Source organism: Polypterus senegalus, chromosome 9, assembly GCF_016835505.1.
Source record: "Polypterus senegalus isolate Bchr_013 chromosome 9, ASM1683550v1, whole genome shotgun sequence".
Taxonomy (NCBI): Eukaryota; Metazoa; Chordata; class Cladistia; order Polypteriformes; family Polypteridae; genus Polypterus; species Polypterus senegalus.
In genome coordinates, this window is record NC_053162.1 from 129,568,247 (window position 1) to 129,594,683 (window position 26,437).

General features: G+C 38.5%; 1 protein-coding gene across 2 annotated transcripts in view; it reads left to right on the forward strand.

Moving 5' to 3' along the window:
* Nucleotides 1-10,187: 10,187 nt before the first annotated feature.
* ccdc135 (coiled-coil domain containing 135) overlaps nucleotides 10,188-26,437 on the forward strand; it is an 80,930-nt gene continuing 64,680 nt past the window's right edge. For both annotated transcript variants that reach the window (XM_039763841.1, XM_039763842.1), the window contains exons 1-5: nucleotides 10,188-10,325; nucleotides 11,653-11,868; nucleotides 13,875-14,049; nucleotides 16,345-16,470; nucleotides 22,447-22,641. In XM_039763841.1, coding sequence (XP_039619775.1) covers nucleotides 11,663-11,868; nucleotides 13,875-14,049; nucleotides 16,345-16,470; nucleotides 22,447-22,641 — 702 coding nt within the window. In that variant the 5' untranslated portion in view covers nucleotides 10,188-10,325; nucleotides 11,653-11,662. The remainder of the gene's footprint in view (nucleotides 10,326-11,652; nucleotides 11,869-13,874; nucleotides 14,050-16,344; nucleotides 16,471-22,446; nucleotides 22,642-26,437) is intronic.

Genomic DNA, 26,437 nt, shown 5'->3' on the forward strand with positions numbered 1-26,437 from the left:
AAACCTGCCCAACTTTTGTAAGGAAGCTGTAAGGAATGAACCTGCCAAATTTCAGCCTTCCACCCACGGGAAGTTGGAGAATTAGTGATGAGTCAGTGAGTGAGTGAGTGAGTGAGTGAGTGAGTGGTGAGTGAGGGCTTTGCCTTTTATTAGTATAGATATACAACTATGTTTTTATTATTATTTGACCCCTACAAAAATGGGGATGGATGGATGGACGGATATTTTTGCCCCAGACAAGCCAAATTCCCACCCACACATGCAAAATCAGGCCTTCTCGTCCAACATCTGGCCTCACAAATGCCCTCCTGGAAGAATGGTCTAAAATTCCCATAAACACACTCCTAAACCTTGTGAAAAGCCTTCCCAGAAGAGCTGAAGCTCTAACAGCTGCAAAGGGTGGGCCAACTCCATTTTAAAGCCTATGAATTAAGAATGGGATGTCATTAAATTTCATGTGTGTATAAAGGCAAGCATCCCAATATATTTGGCAATATAATGTATATCCACCAGCTTTTAAAAAGAATGTAACTGGCATTAGAGGTCTGCCCCATGAGCAAGTTAAGTCTGACAGCACATTGGGTTGATAAAAATGTGTGGCAAAAATCAATCAATCAATCAACATTTATTTATATAGCACATATTCATACAAAAATGTAGCTCAAAGTGCTTTACAAAATGAATAGAAAATAGAAGACACAATAAAAGATAAACATAAGTCAACATTAATTAACATAGAATAAGAGTAAGGTCCGATGGCCAGGGTGGACAGAAAAACAAAAAACTCCAAAGGCTGGAGAAAAAATAAAATCTGTAGGGGTTCCAGACCAAGAGACCGCCCAGTCCCCTCTGGGCAATCTACCTAACATAAGTCAAACAGTCCTCTTTGTATTTAGGGTTTTCATGGAAGGACCTGATGATGATGGTCACGTAGACTTCTGGCTTTCAGTCCATCAATGTTGGTGCATCATGATGCTTTGAGTAGGTGGTGGTGGCGCAGGCCACCACCACAAAAACCGGAAAAGAAACAGAAGAGAGAGTAGGGGTCAGTATGGATTTTAGAGCCACTGTGAATAGTTATTATGAAGAATTGAACATACAGAGTATCAGTATTAAGTTAAAGTGAAGTTATAAAAGGCCATGTTAAAGTAATGTGTTTTCAGCAGTGTTTTAAAGTGCTCTACTGTATTTGCCTGGCGAATTCCTATTGGCAGGCTATTCCAGATTTTAGGTGCATAACAGCAGAAGGCCGCCTCACCACTTCTTTTAAGTTTAGCTTTTGGAATTATAAGGAGACACTCATTTGAAGATCTAAGGTTACGATTTGGAATATAACGTGTCAGGCATTCCGATATATAAGATGGGCGAGATTATTTAAGGCTTTATAAACCATAAGCAGTATTTTAAAGTCAATCCTGAATGACACAGGCAACCAGTGTAGTGACATCAAAACTGGAGAAATGTGTTCGGATTTTCTTTTCCCAGTTAGGATTCTAGCAGCTGCATTCTGCACTCGTTGCAAGTGATTTATGTCTTTTTGGGTAGTCCTGAGAGGAGTGCGTTACAGTAATCTAGTCTACTGAAAACAAAAGCGTGAATTAATTTCTCAGCATCTTTCAATGATATAAGAGGTCTAACTTTAGCTATGTTTCTTAAGTGAAAAAATGCTGTCCTAGTGGTCTGATGAATATCGATTTAAAATTCAGATTACAGTCAACGGTTACCCCTAAATTTTTACTTCCGTCTTAACTTTTAATCCTAGTGCATTAAGTTTATTTCTGATAACCTCGCTGAATCCATTATTGCCAATTACCAAAATTTCAGTTTTCTCTTTATTTAGTTTGAGAAAATTACTATTCATCCATTCAGAAATACCAGTAAGACATTGTGTTAGTGTATCGAAGAGTCGGAGTCATCAGGTGCTATAGATAAGTACAGCTGTGTGTCATCAGCATAGCTGTGGTAGCTCACGTTGTAACCTGAGATAATCTGACCTAACGGAAGCATGTAGATTGAGAATAACAGCGGACCCAGGATAGAGCCTTGTGGAACACCATATCGGATATCATGTGTCTTTGAGATTTGATTACCACAACTCACAAAGAATGAGTGGAGAAGTAGTGTGTTAAAGAAGCAATGAAAAAGAAAAGGAAACATTTTGAAAATAACGTAACATGATTGTCAATGTAATTGTTTTGTCACTGTTGTGAGTGATGAGTGTTGTTGTCATATATATATATATATATTTACACACACATACATAAACATATATATATATATACATATCTATACATATACACATATATACATACATATATATATATCTACATATATACACATACATATACACACACACATAAATACATACACTGCAGATTTTGTTGTTTTTTTCTCTCCAGCCTGTCTGAAGTTGTTTTTTTGTCTTTGTTACTTAGTATTGCCTAGTCTTATTTTTGTTTCATATAAAATTTTCTTTCTTCATCTTATAAAGCACTTTTAGCTACACCATTTGTATGGAAATGTACTATATAAATAAATGTTGTTCTTGTTGTTGTTGAGTAGTGTTGTTCGTCAGTGACCTTGTTCACCATATATTTTCCTGGAAACTTGCCCTGTGGTGTTTTAGGTGAAATTTTTATACCAGCACCTCATTATGCTTTGCAAGGCCAGCATGACATCACACAATTATAGCAGCTATGTGCAGAACTTTACTGTATAATGTACTGTAAGATCATTGCCGATCTGCTTCAGGCATGCATGACGTAAAGATCTGATCAGTATTCCAGTCTTCCACCTTGCATGCATTAAAAAAAAAATGAGGGTTACCTTTGTTGACCATAATGAGAGTACTATGAGTACTGCTACCAGATGTTTAACATTGATCCCTGAAGCAAGCAGTAGTAGTGCCTCAGGGCTAATCTGCATGCATAAATAGCTAATTGCTGCAGCTAAAATTCAAAACAAGCCTTAAAGAAAATGTCTGACCTCATGAAATAATAACAATAATCAAAGATACATTATTGTTTACAGGGAGTTTCTATCTTTTTCATGAAAGAAAAAAGTGCAAAACGTCTCTTATAGAGATTGGAAACACAAAAGATGTTCTAGCTGCTCCCAGGAGCCACGACCCCAAACAATGGAAGTAGCTAGTTTCATGTTACCACTTTCTTGCACTGCTAATGCGCCAAGATTGGAACTTTGTGAGTACAAATGATATATATCTTATACTAGCAAAATACCCGCGCGTCGCAGCGGCGAAGTACTGCCTTCAAATTTTTATTAAGAAGAAAATTAAACCTTTTTAAACTGAGGGAAAATATACTGTACCAATGATTATTTGTTAAGGATCTCTTTGTATACCACATTGTGAGTTCTGCCCTCCGGTTGTAATATGACCAAGTTGTGCGCTGAGCTTACTCTTGAGCATGCAATGTACAGTTGGCCATGTGAACAGTAATCTTGTTTCAAATCTCACAGCTTGGATTGCTGCTGTCATAATCGGTTTGAATTTCATGGTTTGTTTCAATTACGACAGTATTTGTAGGACTTGTGTTGAAGAGACATTCGGCATCTGTCAAGCGTTGTATACAACCGGTTTCATCGATAACTTCACATCCAGCATTTGAGAGTTTAAACATTCATAAACATCAAAGTGTCCACTACTGAAATCGTCACCTGTGAATCTAAGATGTTTAAGAGGCATTGGCGGTTGTTGAAAGGTGTAAAATATTTGGCCATTTCGGTACACTTGAAAGCGACAACCGAACAATTCAGCGGCAGCCATCAACTCACATGCAGATCCATAGGGGAAGGGCTTAAGCATTTCACTCTTATAGTGCTCCTGTGTAATATAATTATCTCCTGTACCGTCATCAGTCCACACCTTGAACCTGTCCCAGTCATTCAATACATAAGACACAATGTTCCTCTGGATATCAAGAGTGAGCCTGATATGGCCGTGCAATATATAACAAAGAGAATGGAAAAGGTAGGTGCCATCTCTGGGCATTGAAACCACTCGGTAAGTGACAGTTCTTTGATCGATGGTGATCACCTCGACAGACATATTAATGGGGGTACGGTTGGAATGATAAAGGAAATGTGTGCCTGAACAATGTAAAGTAAGCCTAAAATACCTACACAATAACTATAATCGTAATAAATGAACAATAAAACAGCGGAGAAGCCGTGGATTAAATAAAAAGGCTGTAGTTATCAGCAGGGAGACGTGAATCCCGTGGCGAAGCAAGGAAGGGAATGTAGAGACTGGAACAACGGACAGCTTTATATAGGCAGGCAGCCAACAACATGGGAGGCGTTGGGTTGGGGGACCCAAACGCCGCCTCACACAGTGACCGAGCTGCAGGCTATGAACATATATATGCACATAAGTAGGATTCAATTAGCGTTGGGAACCCGCGTACCAAATTTCTTGAGGATGGGCCCATAAGTAACAAAGACCGCTGAAAAGTTCAATATGGCGGCCAACAGTGGCATCATACCACCGAAATAAGTACGTACATTCGTTTTGTTTAGCGCAGGGAAGCCGCCTACCAAATTTTGTGAAGATGGGGCCATAAATAAGAAAGTTCAACATGGTGTACGTTGTCGACCGTTATGACCGTTATGCGTAGAATTTCGAAATGAAACCTGCTTAACCTTTGTAAGTAAGCTATAAGGAATGAGCCTGCCAAATTTCAGCTTTCTACCTACACGGGAAGTTGGAGAATTAGTGACGTTGGAAAGTTCAATATGGCGGCTGACAGTGGCGTCATACCACCGAAATAAGTATGTACATCGGTTTCGGTTAGCGTAGGGAAGCTGCCTACCAAATTTTGTGAAGATGGGGCCATAAATAAGAAAGTTCAACATGGTGTACGTTGTCGACCGTTATGACCGGTATGCGTAGAATTTTGAAATGAAACCTGCTTAACCTTTGTAAGTAAGCTATAAGGAATGAGCCTGCCAAATTTCAGCCTTCTACCTACATGGGAAGTTGGAGAATTAGTAACGTTGGAAAGTTCAATATGGCTGCCAACAGTGGCGTCATACCATCAAAATAAGTATGTACATCGGTTTCGGTTAGCGCAGGGAAGCCGCCTACCAAATTTCATGATGATGGGGCCATAAATAAGAAAGTTCAACATGGCAGACGTTGCCTACCGTTATCGACTGTTATGACCGTTATGTGTAGAATTTCGAAATGTGTAACTTTTGTAAGTAAGCTGTAAGGAATAAGCCTGCCAAATTTCAGCCTTCTACCTACACGGGAAGTTGGAGAATTAGTGATGAGTGGGTGAGTGAGTGAGTGAGTGAGTGAGTCATTAGGGCTTTGCCTTTTATTAGTATAGATATAGGTCTGTGATAGGGTGTGCATATTTGTATCTAGTAATCCACAAAGGAAGAAAATTAATCACAAATCTTAAAATAGTTTTTTATTCGTAAGCTTTCGACAACCTACCAGTTATCATTAAAGGAAAATGATTAGACATACAAGAATTAAAGGCAATACGGGGGTTCTCGGGTTACAATGACATACGATGTTTCGAGTTTACAACGTTCACTCCCATAAAAACTTAAAAAAATTGAGATGTGAGTGTTTCGGTTTATGCCGTTAGTGTTGTACTTAGACTACGTGGGTGAACTAGTTTGGTTGTGCGCAGTGGAAGAATAGATGGGGGAGAGATCCTGCCCCAAGTGGAGGAGTTCAAGTATCTCGGGGTCTTGTTCACGAGTGAGGGAAGAATGGAGCGTGAGATCGACAGGCGGATCGGTGCGGCATCCACAATGATGCGGGCTCTGCATCGCTCTGTCGTGGTGAAAAAAGAGCTGAGTCATAAGGCAAAGCTCTCAATTTACCAGTCGATCTACGTTCCTACCCTTACCTATGGTCATGAGCTATGGGTAGTGACCAAAAGAATGAGATTGCGAATACAAGCGGCTGAAATGAGTTTCCTCCGCAGGGTGTCTGGGCTTTTCCTTAAAGATAGGGTGAGAAGCTCAGTCATCCAGGAGGGGCTCAGAGTAGAGCCACTGCTCATCCGCATCGAGAGGAGTCAGATGAGGTGGCTCGGGCATCTGATCAGGATGCCTCCTGGACGCCTCCCTGGTGAGGTGTTCTGGGCACGTCCAACTGGGAGGAGGCCCTGGGGGAAGACCCAGGACACTCTGGGGGGACTATGTCTCCTGGCTGGCCTGGGAACGCCTTGGGATTCTCCCGGAAGTGCTAGAAGAAGTGGCCAGGGAGAGGGAAGTCTGGGCTTCTCTGCTCAAGCTGCTGCCCCCGCGACCCGACCCCGGATAAGCGGAAGAGGATGGATGGATGGATATCAGTGAGTCAGAGAATGGAACACAGAGTTGTACTGTATGTCTAATCCTTTTATTGACTCTTACAGAAATCCATTCCTACAATCTGATGATACTGTTTTGCATGTGTTGTCTAAATGTAAATAAGTAAGCAGAAATGATGTGTAAAATACAGTATATTTACATTGCTTTAGACAGCAAACTAGTTTTTTGAAAAACTTGACCAGTTCTTGAAACAAATATTAAGCAAATGTTTCATTCAACAGTACCTGTATTAAAGCAATTTACATTCATCTATAAAGGCACGAAGCACAAAGAAACGCCATATCCAAACACAACCATGTACTTACTTTGTTTTAAACAGCCAAAGATACCAGCTAGTTGTCACAACCGTATTTTTTTTATCTCTTTATATATTTACGTTTAATCATTGACACACACAGCCAGGGATATGTCACAAGTGAAACATTGAAAGGGAGCAAGCTGTTATCTTCCAAACAGGGAAGAGACAAAGTATGGTAAGTATACAATGAGAAAGAGACAGTGCCATAACATTAAATCATTCAAGAAAGACCTTCTTACACTTGGACTACATCGTTCTTAGTTATGGTCTGATACAAACAAGTTTGCCTTACTTTTTCACATAACCATGTCAGTCCATGTAAACACTGTTGTTAAAGTTTATATAATTGACAAGGTAAAGCTGTGAAAACAGAATTTAAAACATTCGGTTAGTTCGACTTCTAATTATTAAATAAATAACTATAAAACCACACAAATGTACCTAATCCATTATTTACAAAGTTTACTGTCCGTTGTCAAACACTGTGCTACCCATTAAAACTACAATAACAGAACGCAAAACTAAATGTTTCACGCTGCGAGGAAACGGTCAGGATAGCACTGACGGGCAAGGATGGCATGTTGCATAGAGCATGCCTTAAATCAAAGCGAAAAGCCGCGCAAAGATGTGTGAGCAGGAAAATATTCTGGCACAAGAGACACATAATTCCACTGTACATTGATATCTTTGTAACACCCCCACTGTGATTGATTACTCTTCACTTCGAAAAGTTATTTTAAATAGATTGATCCAAATAAAATGGAAAATTGTATATCAAGAAAGATGTGTTATTACTTACAAGGAAGTGTAGCCCGCGGGACACATCAAATATACTGAACATATAAAAATCAAATGCAATTTTCTCTGTCACATACAAATTATGAATAAAGTATAATATGCATTGAAATGCATAAAGTTAATAACATCGATTAATACTGAAAAACTATAACAAATACCTTTTGAAATGTTTTCTCCAAAATATAGCCTATAAAATGAGGCTTGGATACTGTTGCTTGCAGTACTGCTGTATTTTAAATTATTATTCTTGCCTGAAGAAGGGGCCTGAGTTGCCTCGAAATGTTAATCATTCTAGTTAGCCAATAAAATGTGCCATTTTGCTCACTATCATGGAGAAAAGAAAAACATTTTAAAATTTACTCAACATCCATCCATTCATTATCCAACCAACTATAACCTAACTACGGGGTGACGGGGGTCTGCTAGAGCTAATCCCAGCCAACACAGGGTGCAAGGCAGGAAACAAACCTTGGGCAGGGCGCCTGCATGTCTTTAGACTGTGGGAGGAAACCGGAGCACCCTGAGGAAACCCACGCAGACACGGAGAGAACATGCAAACTCGAAGCGAACCCGGGTCTCCTAACTGCATGGCAGCAGCACTACCCACTGCGCCACCATGCCGCCCATTTACTTAACAATTAACAAAAATGTAATTTACAAATGAAGACAGTCTATACCATACCAAATTCTAAGGCAGTGTATTAAGGCCATGGGGGAAAAAAATAATACGGACACAGTAAAGAAAAAACGCCAAGATTAAAGTCAACATGTTGACTTTATTCTCGCCATTTATGTCGAGATTAATGTCGACATTTAAACTTTATTCTCGTAGTTTATTTTGTCAGTAGAATGTCGCAAATTAAACTTTATCTTAAAATGAATGTTTCATTTACTAGATTTTCTCAAACACTGGCATAAATTATGTAGCACATTAAATGTTTTTTGTTAAGTGTTCCCCGACCCATGTTAATCGGTATGTGCTTCTTAAACTGACTTCCTCTTGCACCAAGAGGAGGCGCAGACAGCGATCACCGAACAGAATACACTCACTTCATGATATTCCTTACTTGATATCATTTTCAGGATGAAATGCATTAAAGCACGTGGGGGCACGGTGGCGTGGTGGTGGCACTGCTACCTTGCAGTAAGGGGGTCCCGGGTGTTCCCTGCCTCGTGTTTGCATGTTTTTCTGGTGGGTTTACTCGCCGTGCTTCAGTTTCCTTTCAAAGTCATGTACGATGTGGGGTTTTGTTATGTATTGTGACGTGTCTTGCCTTTGCATGGGCTATAGGGAAGGGAAGGGAAGCAGTGTTGGGGTGGAGTCTTGGGGGAACCCTGTTTGTAAGGGCTTGGGGCACCTCCCTAGAGATGATGAGTGACAGGTATCCGGGTTAATTAATGGGGCGTGATAAAAAGAGGTGGTGTGGCCGGAAGTGTGAGTTGGAGAGGCTGGAGAAAGTGAGGAGAACAGCATAAGGTGAAAAGAAGGGAAGTAACTGTTTTTAAGAGAGGTAGATAGGACAAAGGTGATTAGTCTTTTGTTATTTTGGAGGTGTCCCCGTGACCCAGACAACGGGTGGTTGTAGGGCACCGTTTATATCGCGGCATATTGAATAAAAAGCCAGTCGGCATTTGGAAGACTTCCCCGGACAAGCGGCTCCTGAGTGTGTTTATTCGACGGGACGTCACAGTATTATTGACCCTGCTACTCTATGTGTTGATCGTAATCACCCTGCGATGCCCCATTCAGGATATGCTCGCACACAATGCTTGCTGGGATGGGCGCAACCCTGAATGTATGGCATAATTAAACATGTATAACGAAGATTTTTTTTTAAGTTCTGAAAACTCTGAGGCCTAAGTTTAAAACTAGTTTTAATTTTACAAAGACGTTTATCATGTGGTGATTGGTTATGTGGAGAAAGAAAAAGGAAGGATAGGAACTGTGGGTTTAGTACGTCAGCTTGAGACAGCGGGCATGCAATTAAGAAAGCCCGCTCAGAAGAACATCCATTGAATTCAGTGTTCGTGTCTCCGACCACCACATCACGAACCCAACATTTACACAATATTTCCAGTTAAACCTGTGCGATACCCATTCATATATTAAGTTTTTTGGAGCCTCGTCACACCTGCCATAAAGTTCTCAACACTCAACGTCGACCAGGGGACCCCTTAATAATATGGTGCCGCAACACAGCTACGCCACCGTGCCCCCCGCCACCCATGTTTAATACATGCTTTAATGCCAGCCGGCGCCTCCTCAGTGCAAGAGGAAGTTAAGAAGCGCATAGAGATTAACAAATCGGTCGGGGAACACTTAACTCAAAGCATTTAATGTGCTACATTAGATTGTGTCAGGGTTTGAGAAAATCAAGTAAATTAAACATTCATTTTAAGATGAAGTTTTGTTTGCGACATTCTACTGACAAAATAAACTACAAGCATAAAGTGGAAATGTCGACTTTAATCTCGACGTGAATGGCGAGAATAAAGTCAACATGTCGACTTTATTCTCGACATTTAGTTTTTTTTTTTTCTTCACTGTGTCTGTATTTTTTTTTCACCGAGATTGGACATGAGGGTTCAGGTTTGCGTCTCCCTTAACAGTTTCCAGTACAGCCATTAATGCTCGCACATAATATTCGTCTGAATTGTCCTTGAAAGCTTGCCGTAGGGAGGCTTTTACGGCGATGACATGACAAGAGCCTACTTTTTCACGCACGCGACTCTGATTACGTTGCTATGCGACCACATGTAAACAGTGGTGCCACAAGGAAGTACTGTAGATCATACCTGTAACAGAAGTACTCAAAAGTTAAAGGACTTCATTGGAGAAAAGTTTTTTTAATCCGTGCAAAAAATACACAACACAAAGGTTTGTTCAGATGATATTTTTTTCTAAATGAAACTTTTTTATGACTTAACTCGAAATTAGTCTAATATGGACGAACTGAAACTAAAGTTGTATCTGTTGAAAAAATGTTATTGTGTCTTGGAGTTATTTCTGATAAATGGGCCAAATGCAAGTAGTGATGTCTAGGGTACACTCTTCGTCCCACATCATTTTAATTTTTCTTTAGATATGGCAAAATCTTTCTATGGTCTCTATTTGATTAGGCAACCTTAATATATTAATCATTTTGAAATGTGGATGATATTTCTTTATAGTAAAACATACAACATATTCCAGCAAGCATACTGTCTTTTTCACAATTCTGTATGTACAATATATGAGCAGGACTGATTTAGACATGATAAATATAACAATAAAAATGCTGTTATTTATCTTCAGCTGATTTTATTGTATACTGAAATGAAAAGGTTAAAGTTAACACCATCTGTACAGCTGGAGTAACTAATTTTTATACTGTAATATCATAATCTGTCACCTTTGCCCTTTCAAATATTTTATCTGGTATTTGTGCCAGATTTGTGCCTTCAGCTGACAGTTCTTTTTCCACATTAGGTTGTCCTAGATTTTAAGTTGGAAATATAACTTTTTTCTCAGACATATTACCTCATCATGTCACACAGTTTGTTCAAGGGCTTCACTTGTGTGGGCAATTAGCTCACCACCTGTTTGAATCTGAAAGCATAAATTCCCTCTTTATTTCTGTATGCTTTCACAGCATGATAAACCTTTCCAAAAGAAAGCCTCAAAATAAAGATAATGGAGTGTTCCAAGACTAGTTAGAGTATAGGTAAGCACGAGTGTAATGAATCTCAAAGGCATTAAGCATTTCTTGGAGGTCAGTGAAGTCTATTGTACAGGAGTGGGGAAAAAAAAATTATTGATTTGTCCATCTCTCTAAATGTATCTTCTAAACAAACAGGGCACTTTTCAGTGAAATGAGAAAAGGATAGGGAAGAAGCACTGGCGAAAACATTGGTCAGAGTCTTGATGAATATATATATATATAGATAGATAGATAGATAGATACTTTATTAATCCCAAGGGGAAATATATACTGTATATATATATATAATGTACTATTTATGAATGCACAGGATTTTTTTTAATCAAATGTTTTGGTTTGAACACACTTCGGTGTTTTATTGATCACTGTGGAAAGTGTTAGTTAAATATATACAAATACAAAAATATATTTTTTAGTTATGTGACTGAACATACAGTAACTGCATGTGACTGTTCAGAATGCTGATGCATTGAGTGAGGTTTTATTTATTTATTTATTTTATAGGCTATAAATAATGAATGTCCCAGCAGAAGGAGTTGAAGTTGCAGGTGAAAACAACCAACCTGTTTCTGAGAATAAAGAAGAAACTGAAGATGAGGTGAAAGTAATGGAGTCAGAGGAGCCATTAGATGATAAAGAAACAAGTGAACAAGTTTTAGAGCTTCAGGAGCTTGAGGAGGCCTTATCCAATATTCCACCAGAGCCACCGTCTGTTCAAAAGTGGGTAGAAAGTTTAGAAACTTGATTTAAATTTATTTAGATTAGCCAGAACTAAAACAAAAGACATAATAACAGAAACTTTAAGATTGCAAACAAATTTGACTAAGAAAACATGCCGTTTATTGTGGCCTCAGCTATTTAATTACAAGACATTCTCTAACTCAATTGAGGGTTTCAGTTATACCAGTGAAAGGCAACCTTTTTCGAGTTGCGGCGCACTAAGTCCAAAAATATTCTTTCGCGGAGCACCTGAGGGACTGCCCATAAATAAAGTCGTGACGACACAATCTATGGACATCGCCAAAAAAAACTGTTAATTTTACAAGTTTGAAAGACATTTTATTAATAGACTAAAAGAATCAAAGGGTAAATCTTAAATTTAATGAATGTGAACATTGAGATTGTTTTTCAGCACATATGTGATTGATGTGAGGATCAATTTTCGAAAGACAGACGCGCATTTCCTTGTCGATCATTTGAAGTCTCTCACGTTTCTTAGATTTCATTTCCGTAAGTGTTCCGTTATCTGTTTTTCCAACATAAAATATATTTTTTAAACATTATCTTTTTAATCAACCAAAAGTTCAAAAACACTAGCAATTTTAAATATTTTACAAAAGTTTTCGCGGCGCACCGGTTGCCCGACAATGAGTTATACAAAGCATATCCTAGCAGTATGAAGCTAAAGGCAGGAAGCAGCCCAAGACAGAGAACCAGTCCATCACAGGGTCTACACACACCCACACTCACACTCATATGGGGAAAGTTTAGATTTGCTTATCAAACTGACATGCATGCCTTTGGGAATATGGGAAGAAGTTCAGAATATCCAGAGGAATACCTGTGCAAAAATAGGGTGGGCATGAATATCCCACAAGTACAATAACTAGAATTTAGATTCAGACCTTGGACATGCTTTGCGCATATGGAGCTCGAGTGAATTCTGTGCATTGCTGCTTTCCACTCCTTTTCTGAAATATTGTGTAAGAGATCCTTTTCCCACTTTTCTCTTGTATCTTTAAAGGAACAGACTGTAAAATAGTTTTATATATTACAGAAATGCTGTCTGAGTCCTCAAGACTGAGCAATATTTTTTCCGGTATAGAGGTAGGTGGGAGGTGAGGAAAGTTGGACAGGTTCTGTTTAACAGTGTTTCAAATTTGAAGGTAGTGGAAGAAATGTGTTGCTGGTAAGTTAAATTTGGAGTGTAATTGTTCATAGGATGCAAAAACGTTATCTATGTACAGATCTCTAAGTGATTTAATCCCAGATGTTTTCCAGGTATTAAAAACTGCGTATGTTTGAGAGGGTGGGAAAAGGTGGTTCTCGTGTAGAGGTGCCACAGATAAAAGCTATCTTAGAATACTTCCTACATTGGTTTCATATTCTGATTGAGTGAAGCACAATTGGGTTGTTATATATTGGTGATAACTTGTATTTATATGAATATGAAGCAAGGAATATAAAGAAGTACTGCAGGATTTTATTTCTATTGCAAACCAAGGCTGTTTATGTTCGTCTATTTCTGTCCATGTCCAGGTTTTTTATAGTTTGTATATTTGTTGGCCAGTAATAAAACTGAAAGTTGGGTAGAGCCATGCCGCCTTTTGCCTTAGGTCTTTGTAGGGTTGCCCTTTGGATACATGGATGTTTTGAATTCCAAATAAATGACGTTATGGTTGAGTGTAATTTCTTAAAAAATGATCTATTGATATATAGGCCTATCCCAGCAGCTTATAGTAAACATTGGACTAGGTCCATTACAGGACATAGGCAGACACACACCAACAGTCATTTATATAGGAACAGTTTAGATTCACTAGTCACAGTGACATGCATGACTTAGGGAAGTGGAAAGAAACCAAATAAAGATACATCTTCCAGATGTGTGAGAACGCAAATTATCATCAATGATAAATACAACACATGCATCAAAAAAAATTTTAGATTTCAAATCCTAGTTCTTATTTTCTGTACTAATTATTTTTCTTAATTTACCTTTGCAGTAAGATCATTAAGCATGTGCTACGGTTGGATGAGTTTCCACCTTCCTACAAGGAAAATACCCCAAAAGAGAGAAGCATTTTTGCCATGGTTGAGAACTTTCGTTTACAGTATGCTTATCTTTATCCAGACAGGAAACCATTAATTCTTTGTCCTTTAAATGAATGTAAAGTACAGGTATGTTTCTTATTATAAATTTCTTATATGTCATGGTTATTTTTTGTGCTTACATCTGTTTTAGCACTATGAAACTGGAATATCACAATGACTATTTTCAAAAAACAGACAGATCTAGTCTTTCATTGTCATAATTTCTAATCATAATATGTCATCCTTTCTAACCATTCGGACCACATTTAGGGTTCTGAAGTTTTTTTTAATCTTTGTGGGTTTTTGAAAATTATCTTTATTGTTTACAGTCTTATTTGTCACTGTGTTAATGAAGGCATTCAGTTTGTGTCACTTTTTGTGCCTATGAATGCTTTCTTGTCATTGTACTTCTATTTACATCAGTGCCAGAAACCAAGTTATTTGACTGTTTCAATTACTTGTCCAGACATAGAAAAGCATCTTTATTTAAGCATTAGAAGTTATTATCTATCTATCTTGATTTATAACCACTGGTTTTGCCCTTTTAAAAAAGTTTTCTAGTTAGTTGACCTCCACTTATTATATAGTTATGATTTATAGTATTTATGTTTAAAATATGCCACCCAGGAATAAAAAGAAATAAAACTACCAGAAATATGCTTTTTTTCTTTAAAGAAGTTTTCATCACAAAAATAATATTTGAAACACATTACTGATTTTTTAATCTACTGTAGTATCAATATGTATGACACTGTATATGAAATAAAACTTAGCCATTCATTAATGTATTTACTGTAGCAATTATATAAAAAAGGGTGACAGGGCAGATCCAAGCTTACCGTGCATCACAGGGAAATGAATGGAAGTAACTATTAAGGATAAGATTGAGCAGCATATGGCAAGTGTAGGAGTTTTTCTGAATAGTCAGCATAGTTTTAGAAGAGAGAGGTCACGTTTTACCAAAATACTGAAATTCTGGAAGGAAGCAACCAAAGGATATGATCAAAGTGGAGCATATGATATTGTTTATCTTGACTTTCAGAAAGCATTTGATAAGGTGCCACATGAGAGGTTGAGCATCAAACTAAAAACAGAGGGAGTTCAGGGTGAGGTTTGTAGATGGGTGCAGAATTGGCTTAGACACAGGAAGCAGAGGGTTATGCTGAGAGGAACCTTATCAAAGTGGTTGATGTTAAGAGTGGTATTCCACAGGGGTTAGTGCTAGGGCCCCTGCTATTTTTAATATATATACATGATTTAGATAGGAATATAAGTAACAAGCTGGTTAAGTTTGCAGATGATACCAAGATAGGTGGATTGGCAGATAATTTGGAATGTGGTAAATAATTACAGAAGCATCTGGACAGCATAAAGCTTTGGGCAGATTTTTTGCAAGTGAAATTTAATGTCAGTAAATGTAAAGTATTGCACATAGGGAGTAAAAATGTTAGGTTTGAATACACTATGGGAGGTCTGAAAATCGAGAATACAACTTATGAGAAGGATTCACAGAATTCACAGTGGACTCTATGCTATCAACTTCTAGACAGTGTTCAGAAGCCATGAAGAAGGCAAACAGAATGTTAGGTTGTATAGCACAATGCATGGAGTACAATATAAGGAGGTTATGCTGAAGCTTTATAAAGCATTGGAGAAGCCTCATCTGGAGTACTGTGTATAGTTTTGGTCACCAGGCTACAAAAAGGACATAGCAGTGCTAGAAAAGGTACAGAGAAGAGTGACTAGACTGATTCCAAGGCTAGAGGGAATCAATTATGAAGAAAGATTAAAAGCCTTTTAAGTTTAAGCAAAATACATAATTGAAGTGTTTAAAATTCTGAAGGGAATTAGTACAGTGGATCGAGACTGTTAAGATGAATTCATCAAAAACACTGGGACACATTTGGAAACTCGTTAGGGGTAAATTTTGCAGAAACATTAGGAAGTTTTTCTTTACACAGAGAACCATAGACACTTGGAATAAGCTACCAAGTACCATGGTAGACAGTAAAACTTTAGGGACTTTCAAAACTAGACCTGATGGTTTTAGAAAAATTAAGTGGATAGGACTGGTGAACTTTTTTGGACTGAATGGCATGTTCCTGTCAAGATCAAAATTTTTAATGGTCTCAACTATGCCATCAACCATTTTGTTAATATGGCTTGTGGAAGTCCTTTTATTGCAGCCATGCAGAAAACAATCATAATCTTTAGTAAACCTAGGAGTAAGTTAAATTTATTTAATTTGATTATTTTTGATTGTTTTTCTACATTAACAGAGATGCATGGCTTTCATTTAATTATTTTCATTTTCTGTAAACTTAGTGATAGTCCTTTTGTGTCACTCGAAGTCACGTGGTAAATGTTTTCTTTGCACTGTAGAAATCTGTATGTACTACTCTACGCCCAACACTTCTTAACTACCCGGAGACGTACAGTTGGGATGGCTGTGCAAGTTTTGTCTCTGACTATCTGATAATGGAACCCTTAGAACCTCCTACTGACCCAGTGAGTACTTTTCTGTTTTATCTCTTTCTGCAAAGAGTGTTTTAGAATAAATCTTATCTCTTTGTAAAATGTTTTAATGCTTTATTATAAAAATAAAGTGTGGAAATACTCAGCTGGAAGACACCACATTTTTTCAGTTTAAATTTTATTTACAGTCTTCATCAACTCTAAAAATTGTAAGTAAACAGTTCTACTGTACAATGGGTTCCAGATACTATTTCACCCCAGCAAATGCATGTGTTAAGCATATTTGTAGCACTGTTAAATCTTCTTATGCTTTCTGTTTTGTTTCAAGCATAACATATCACAATATAAGACAGATTATTGCAAACCATGGGGGTCCAGTGACTAAAGCACTTTTTTCCTTTTTAAATGATTTTCTAGCCCTTTTTGAAAGTTCCTTTCTTCTCGCTAAGTACTATTTATTTTATTTGTCCTTTCCTTTTTTTTTAATTGAAGTTTTAGTTGGATGAAACTTGATATTGTTGTTCATTCTTTTTGGAAACTCAAAGTGTTAAGCAATTTATTCCACCTCACAAATGCCTTTTTTAACTGTGCGTGACTATTTTGCTCTGCCTACTTTGTGGTCACACAATGCTAACTGAGATTTGAAGTTTTTTTTTTTATTTTCAGTCAAAATGTGTTCAGTGTGAGGAAGAATATAGTACTGCTTTAAAGCTTTTCTTTTGAATATATTGTAAATGAAGGTTTGTAGCACTTAAGGAACATCTATTAATGTGTCATGCAGAAAAAAAGATTACTCATAGCTGTGCAGTTTGTGGCAATGATCTCCATCAACTAATCCACCCTCTGTTTTAAACTGTGTTAACATTTGCTGAATGTGTATGCATTTTGTCTGTATATGCATTACTGTGCAAAAGTCTTAGGCACTTTAGAGAGTTCACAAAAATATTTGTCATAGACAGTTACTTTATGTATTTTTGGACTTGTGGGTCAATAGAAGGTGAATTTCAGAGTTCCAAGCATTTATTTTTCAATAATGAAGCAGTACAATAAGAAATTTGAATGTTCTTAAAGAAATAAACTAGCACAGTAAAGTGAGATCTATATCATATATTAAGCAAATATAACAAACAGGTACTAATGTTCAGGGAGATAATGTGAAAGTTGAACCAAAGTGATTAACTGAAACAGAATTAGCTGTGCAAAGGGAAAACAACTGGGCAAGGGACGACCTTACTAAAAAGATTAGGTTGCAGTAGATGTGGTGGTTTACCCTGTAAATCTTATACCATGGGAAAAGTGAGCAGTGCAGCAACATACAAGATGGCCATCCTGCATCATCAAGATCTCTCCTAAGCAGAAATTTATGGTAGAAAAATGTTTCCAGGTGTACTGACTAAGCTCTTGTGCAAGTATTAATTAATGGACAAGGTTGAAGAACAGCTACACAAAGGTCGGCAATTTAAACTGAATGCAATAAATAGGTAATACATTAAGCCTACTTCCTTTTGAAATTGGAAAATGTCCAGCACTGAGCTTTATTCCCCTGGTAGGGTCACCCAAGGCAAACTGGTCCTAGGTGAGGGATGAGACAAAGAGCGCTTCAGAAAACCTACCATGAACAATAAAAAACTTTGGATGGCGTTTTCCCTCACCCGGATGTGGGTCACCGGGACCCCCCTCTCAAGCCAGGCCTAGAGGTGAGGCTCGATGGTGAGTGCCTGGTGACCGAGCCTGCACCCATGGGTCTCGGCCGGGCACAGCCCAAAGGGGCAACGTGGGTCCCCCTTCCCATGGGCTTACCACCTATAGGAGGGGCCAAGCAGGTTGGGTGCAGTGTGAATTGGGTAGTGGCCAAAGGCGGGGACCTTGGCGGTCCAATCCCTGGACCCATTGGTGGACACCGGCGGTGAGGGATGCCATCAAGCTGAAGAAGGAGTCCTATAGGACCCTTCTGTCCTGTGGGACTCCAGAAGCAGCTAATAGGTACTGGCAGGCTAAAGGTAAATGCGGCTTCGGTGGTTGCTGAAGCAAAAACTCGGGCATGGGAGGAGTTTGGGGAGGCCATGAAAAAATGACTTCCGGACGGCTTTGAGGAGATTCTGGTCCACCATCTGGCGTCTCAGGAGGGGAAAGCGGTGCAGTGTCAACATTGTGTATAGTGGGGATGGTGTGCTGCTGACCTCAACTCGGGACGTTGTGGGTCAGTGGGGCGAGTACTTCGAAGACCTCTCAATCTTATTAACATACCTTCCAGTGAAGAAGCAGAGCCTGGGGACTTGGAGGTGGTCTCTCCAATCTCTGGGACTGAGGTCACCGAGGTGGTCAAAAAAGTCCTTGGTGGCAGGGCCCTGGGGGTGGATGAGATACGCTCAGAGTTCCTCAAGGCTCTGGATTTTGTAGGACTGTCTTGGTTGACACGCCTCTGCAACGTCGCATGGACGTCCGGGACAGTGCTTCTGGATTGGCTGACTGGGGTGGTGGACCCCTCTTTAAAAAAGGGGACCAGAGGGTGTGTTCCAACTACAGAGGGATCATACTCCTCAGCTTCACTGAAAAAGTCTATTCGGGGGTCCTGGAGTGGAGGGTCCATCAGATAGTCAAACCATGGATTCAGGAGGAACAGTGTGGTTTTCGTCCAAGTCGCGGAACAGTGGACCAGTTCTACATGTGTTTTGAGACATGGTAAGGCGTTCAACTTGTCCCTCGGGGAATCCTGTGGGGGATGCTCTGAGAGTATTGGGTACCAGACCCCCTGATAAGGGCTGTTCGGTCCCTGTACAACCGGTGTCAGAGCTTGGTCTGCATTGCCATCAGTAAGTCTAACCCGTTTCCGCCAGGGCTGCCCTTTGCCACTGATTCTGTTCATAACTTTTATGGACAGAATTTCTAGGTGCAGCCAGGGCATTGACGGGGTCGGGTTTGGTGGGCTCAGGTATTGATTTATATGCTTTTTGCAGATGACATTGTCCTGTTTGCTTCATCAGGCCGTGATCTTCAGCTCTCTCTGGATCAGTTTGCAGCCAAGGTGAAGTGGCTGGGATGGGAATCAGCACCTCCAAATCCAAGACCATGGTCCTCACCCAGAAAAGGGTGGAGTGCCCTCTCAGGGTTGGGAGCGAGATCCTGTCCCAAGTGGAGGAGTTCAAGGGGTTTGTTCACGGTTGTGGGAAGAATGGAGCAGGAGATCGACAGACGAATCGGTGCGGTGTCTGCAGTGATGCAGGCTCTGCATCAGTCTGTCGCGGTGAAAAAGGAGATGAGCTGTAAGGCAAAGCTCTCAATTTACCGGTCAATCTACATTCCTACCCTCACCTATGGTCATGAGCTGTGGGGAGTGACCAAAAGAACGAGATCACGAATACAAACGGCTGAAATGAGTTTCCTCCACAGGGTGTCTGGACTTTCCTTTAAAAATAGTGTTAGAAGCTCAGTCATCCGGGAGGAGGTCAGAGTAGAGCCACTGCTCCTCCGCATTGAGAGGAGTCAGATGAGGTGGCTCGGGCATCTGATCAGGATACCTCCTGGATGCTTCCCTGGTGAGGTGTTCTAGGCACGTCTAACCAGGAGGAGGCCCCGGGGAAGCCCCAGGACACACTGGAGGGACTATGTCTCTCGGCTGGCCTAGGAACGCCTTTGGATTCCCCTGGGAGAGCTAGTAGAAGTGGCCAGGGAGAGGGAAGTCTGGGCATCTCTGCTCAAGCTTCTGCCCCCGTGACCCGATGTCGGATAAGTGGAAGAGGATGGATGGATGGATCAAAATGTCCAGCACTGCTTTCAGCACAAAACTGAGAGAAACTAATTGGACCCTGGTACCCCTATCTACAGTTTCAAGAAATCTTATCAGGAGTGGTCTTTATTGAACAGGAGTTTTCAAAGAAAAGGCAGATTCTTAGCACTCATGCAGAACCATCACAAAGGCATCTGACCAGTCCAAACTGCATTCTACAGCATGACAATGACCCCAAACATGTGACCCAAATCATAAAAAACTATCTGCAGTGAAAAGAGTTACAGGGAATTCTATAACAGTGAGTGAAGCAACTAAGACCACCAAAGTCTACTGTCGAATATATACCAAATTCTCCAAGAGACTTAGAACAACCTACAATGTGAGAACCTTTAGAAATTGCATGAATGTATATCTTATAGAAATTCCGCTGTTGTTAATAAAAACTAATCATGGCAATATTTTGAAAGCATTCCACCTTTACAGCATTTTTTCACAAGTGACTAAGATTTTTTCATAGTAATGTGCTTTTTCTATAGATTATGTGGCTCAATAACTAAAAGTGAAAAATCATTATCACATTAAATGTTTTAGATATTTGGCATTGTGGTTAACACTGTTTACTCACAACTCTCTCCCAATATCTGACTGATAATTCAAGAGTTTGGCATTTTCTTACTTTAGTACTAAAGTGATAAAGGTAAGTCTGTTATGTTTGTTTAAGTTATGGATTTACATTATATTCTGTCAGTACATGTAAAACTGATATCACTGAATGCAAGTTGTCTCTCTCTTTCTTTCTATTTGCCCCTTTTAATATACATTTTCCAGAAAAGCCACATTAAAGCTTAAACATAATCTCAATTGTGAATATCTGGAAAGACCTGAAAATAGCTGTTCACTGCTGGTGTTAGTTCAACTGGAGAATGCTTGAGATATTTTTCAAATGATTAATATACAAGAATTGCAGTGGATGTGTGTAGAAAACCGGGAAACCTTAAAAAAGGGGAAACCTTATCCTAAACTTTTTATTGTCCTAAAGATAATACAGGTATAACACAATCACACATGTTTAATCCAGCTATAATGCTGTAGGCTGGAACAAGTCTCAATAGAACTAAGCACAAGACAGCAGCCTAGAGAGAGGATATGAAAGGAAAACTGTTATACCTGGAGAAAATCCTACGGAGGTAGGAGCAAGGCAAAGAATTTGAACACAGAATATTATATACATGGGGCAGCAATGCAAACAATTGTCAGGATCTCTATTCCTTAAAAAAAAAACATTGAACAGTTTAAAATATTACCATTTGTTTACTTGAATTTTTTTTGTTACTTCTTTCGTTGGTGTCTCACTGGTTTCAATTAATACCTCCCTGTAGTAGGGGTGTTGGAGTGTAAGAAATAGTTTGGTAACACATTAGATACCATATTACTTATAAGTGAAAAGCTGTAATAACATCTCACTACAACTTAAAAAATATAGGATTTCTATTAAAAATACTTAAAAGATGTGTTCAGTTAAGCATTTCAGGTTCTCAATTAAAACACTGTCTTGAATAAAACTTATTATGTCCTAATATAAAACTTACCCAATTGATCAACCCCAAGTAACTTGAGGTTGTGATTCCTGATTTGTATAATCAACCTCTGCCATTTGCAATAATATCAATGATAGTCCTTCCTATGAGACTCATTCACAATCACTACACCACCCCTACTAAATCTGTCTGTACCATTTACATACTGTAAGGGCATCATTATTTATGGTATTAATTATTTGTTTATTAAAAATTAATCAATTAATTTCAAAGTGTCTGTGTAATTTTGTTTTCACAAGAATATTCTAAAATTTCTTGTATTAATCTTGGTGAAAAAATTCAAATTATTGCTCAAAATATCATAAGGTTTCATGAGCAGTGAAATACTTTTAATCGCAGTATCTTTCAGTAGAATGTGTCTTAATAGCTGAAGGTAATTGTTTCATAATGGTTTGAACAGGGCTGCATAGACTTGCAATGCAGTCACATACTACACTTTGACCTTGTTATGTTATGTAGGTGTAGTGTGGATTGTGAATGTTTAAGTAGAGATATCTTAACTATGAGTGAATGCATGTGTCTGTGAATATGTGAATATGACCCAGGATGGATTTATGCTTTTTTGTTTGCCGATGCCAGCACCCTATGATTCTTTTCTGATAAAAATTAGTTTAGAAAGTGAATGAACAGATATACATTGTAGCTGTGTTGACCATAGTTTTCCCTCTTGTCTTTCCTCAGCCAAAATATCTTTATTCCTCTTCAACTGTGCTACGATTTCAACAAGGAACATGCTTTGATTTTGCTATTCTGTTATGTTCCATACTTCTTGGAGCTGGCTATAATGCCTACTGTGTCAGTGGTTATGCTGTGAAAGAGCTGTGTTTACAAGATCAGTCTCGCCAACAGTGTCCACATATTGGCACCAGAAAGCAGGTGAGTAATATGACTCTGAAACCTTAGTGTTTCTGTAAATAGTAAACATTCGGTTCTTTAGTGCAAAATTGCCCGTTCACAACATTTGATACAAATACACACTTAGGGAATTTTATGTAGTTGGGGTGATGTTTGCATATGCTAACTCTGTTTAGTCTAATTGAAAGAAATGCAGTAATGTTGATTCTTTATATTTTTAAAGTGTGATGTAGTGTCTGTGAAACTAATTGTCATCTAATAGTGTATATTTAAAGGTCTCATTACAATAGTCTGGGCAGTTTGAAGTTGAGAATACATAGTACCAAATTAAAACAATCACCCAGTAATAAGCAGGACTATTGAAGTTCAAGAAATGGTGGTGTAGGGTGCCTGTGGCTAAGTGCAAGGAAGTATAAATGACAAATAAGTATATTTTGACCTGTAGGTAAAGTAAGTATAGGGAGGTGGTAGGATTTATATTTTATATGAATACTTATACTGAGTGCAGAATTAAAGTTTTCATGCATTCTAATCTAATTTTGAAACCATTATTTGCTGGAAACATCTAGGTAATGAATGATCACATATGTGTTTGATTGTCCACAGCAAAGTAACTTTAATATATTTTGAGTCAATGTTTTGTGGGATTTTGAGTACAGGTCATAGTGCAATTATATTAGTGCTATGAATGCCATTCAGTGGCCAGATGCTGTAATTACTATACACATTTTAATACTCCACTTGGTATCTATAGTGTAACCTTGGTATTTTTCAGTTGATGTTATTGTTTTAAAATCAATGGTATGCATTAATTTACCACGTTAAATTTTTAACGATTAAGTTTTTAAAATTAAAAAAAAATAATGTGCCTGTTCTTGTGGTTTGAAATAGTGTCTACATGACATACAATGAGATGGTATCTCAAAGAAAACAAAATAGCCTAATTTAAAATACTTAAAAAAAATAGAATTTGATACAATTAACGTAAAAATGAATGCTGTGAAATGTCTTCTTTGAAAGAAGGGGTGTTAAGCATCAGTACCTGTTTTCCTTAAGTAAGTACATCTGTAAGATTAAACATTGGCAATTTCCTGCTGGAAATTAATAAAATGTACAAAATCAAAAAAACAACAAATAACACTATTTTTGAAATGTAAGAAAAGTTTCTTACTTTTGCAATTATGTGTTGTCTCTTTAAATGCTCTAATATTCATTGCGCTTTGTGGTTGGAGCCCCAGGAGACAGGGCCACCCTGATGTCATTACTCCTGAGCCCTTCCTCTGGCTATTTTAGCCAGAGCAGAGAAGGCTTAAATAGCCAGAGAAGAGAAGTCTCAGAAGTAGGAGAATATTGCGTTTGTGGAGATTCTTTTGAGTATTACTATTTGATGGTTTTCTACTTTTCTAGATCTAGTTTTCTTCTGTCATGAGAGTTTGCTTGAAGATTATGTATTTTCTTTGACTACTTTGCAATTGGAATGCCTATAGGGCAACTCTTTTTGCCTTTATTTGCTCTTTTGAGCTTTTTCTTTTATTTGTTCTACTTTTGTGCATAAATCCTTTATTTAAAAACATTCTTTGTTTGCTCTTTAGTGCACAAGCCAATGGTTTATGGCCATCCTCCTCCTTGTGTGACAATCTTTGCTTTATTTTGGGACTTTTCTAGTTGTTTTACCAACTCTCCTTTTTTGGGATCTGCTAGGCCAGAAGCCTGCAGTTTGCAGTGAGGAGCAGCTAGATTTGGGGTAAGTCTCCTCAGGCAGGCTGGTAAGATACTTAGCCTGACTTCATGTTCCTCTTAGAATGTCTCACAACCATTTTGCCATGTTTATGACTCCTACTTACAGCGTTCTGCAAGTCAATAGGAACATTATGTCTTATACTGGTGCTGGTCATAAAATTAGAATATCATGACAAAGTTGATTTATTTCAGTAATTCCATTCAAAAAGTGAAACATATATTAGATTCATTCATTACACACAGACTGATATATTTCAAATGTTTATTTCTTTTAATTTTGATGATTACAACTGACAACTAATGAAAGTCCCAAATTCAGTATCTAGGAAAATTAGAATATTGTGAAAAGGTCCAATATTGAAGACACCTGGTGCCACACTCTAATCAGCTAATTAACTTAAAACACCTGCAAAAGCCTTTAAATGGTCTCTCAGTCTAGTTCTGTAGACTACACAATCATGGGGAAGACTGCTGACTTGACAGTTGTCCAAAAGACGACCATTGACACCTTGCACAAGGAGGGCAAGACACAAAAGGTCATTGCTAAAAAGGCTGGCTGTTCACAGAGCTCTGTGTCCAAGCACATTAATAGAGAGGCGAAGGGAAGGACAAGATGTGGTAGAAAAAAGTGTACAAGCAATAGGGATAACCACAGCCTGGAGAGGATTGTGAAACAAAACCCATTCAAAACGGTGGGGGAGATTCACAAAGAGTGGACTGCAGCTGGAGTCAGTGCTTCAAGAACCACCACGCACAGACGTATGCAAGACATGGGTTTCAGCTGTCACATTCCTTGTGTCAAGCCACTCTTGAACAAGAGACAGCGTCAGAAGCGTCTCACCTGGGCTAAAGACAAAACTGCTGCTGAGTGGTCCAAAGTTATATTCTCTGATGAAAGTAAATTTTGCATTTCCTTTGGAAATCAAGGTCCCAGAGTCTGGAGGAAGAGAAGAGAGGCACAGAATCCACGTTGCTTGAGGTCCAGTGTAAAGTTTCCACAGTCAGTGATGGTTTGAGGTGCAATGTCATCTGCTGGTGTTGGTCCATTGTGTTTTCTGAGGTCCAAGGTCAACGCAACCGTCTACCAGGAAGTTTTAGAGCACTTCATGCTTCCTGCTGCTGACGAACTTTATGGAGATGCAGATTTCATTTTCCAACAGGACCTGGCACCTGCACACAGTGCCAAAGCTACCAGTACCTGGTTTAAGGACCATGGTATCCCTGTTCTTGATTGGCCAGCAAACTCGCCTGACATTAAACCCATAGAAAATTAATGGGGAATAGTGAAGAGGAAGATGCAATACACAAGACCCAAAAATTCAGAAGAGCTGAAGGCCACTATCAGAGCAACATGGGCTGTCATAACACCTGAGCAGTGCCACAGACTGATCAACTCCATGCCACGCCGCATTGCTACAGTAATCCAGGCCAAAGAAGCCCCAACTAAATATTGAGTGCTGTACATGCTCATACTTTTCATGTTCATACATTTCAGTTGGCCAACATTTCTAAAAATTCTTTTTTTTGCCTTGGTCTTAATTGATGTTCTAATTTTCAGAGATACTGAATTTGGGACTTTCATTAGTTGTCAGTTCTAATCATCAAAATTAAAAGAAATAAACATTTGAAATACATTAGTCTGTGTGTAATGAATGAATCTAATATACAAGTTTCATTTTTTGAATGGAATTACTGAAATAAATCAACTTTGCCATGATATTCTAATTTTATGACCAGCACCTGTATTGTTTAGAGCTAGAAAAAATGTTTTCCCTTTGACTAAAGACAAAAAACATTTTCAGAAGCTGGCAAGAGTTTCTTCTAAAATTTGAATTTGATTAAGCTTGGAAGTTAAGAGTAAAGTTATTAACATTGTTTTTCTGGATTTGCATACAATGTGCTTTTGACTGAATTGTGTTTTGAGTAGAATCATTAAGTAGTGATTTTAAAGTTAATAATGTTAAAGAGAACAACAATTGCATATACCTAAAAATATGTGACATACAATCATAAGTAACAAGTTACAAGTCCCACCTTCATGCAGTGAGATTGTTTTACATCTTGGTCACTCACATAT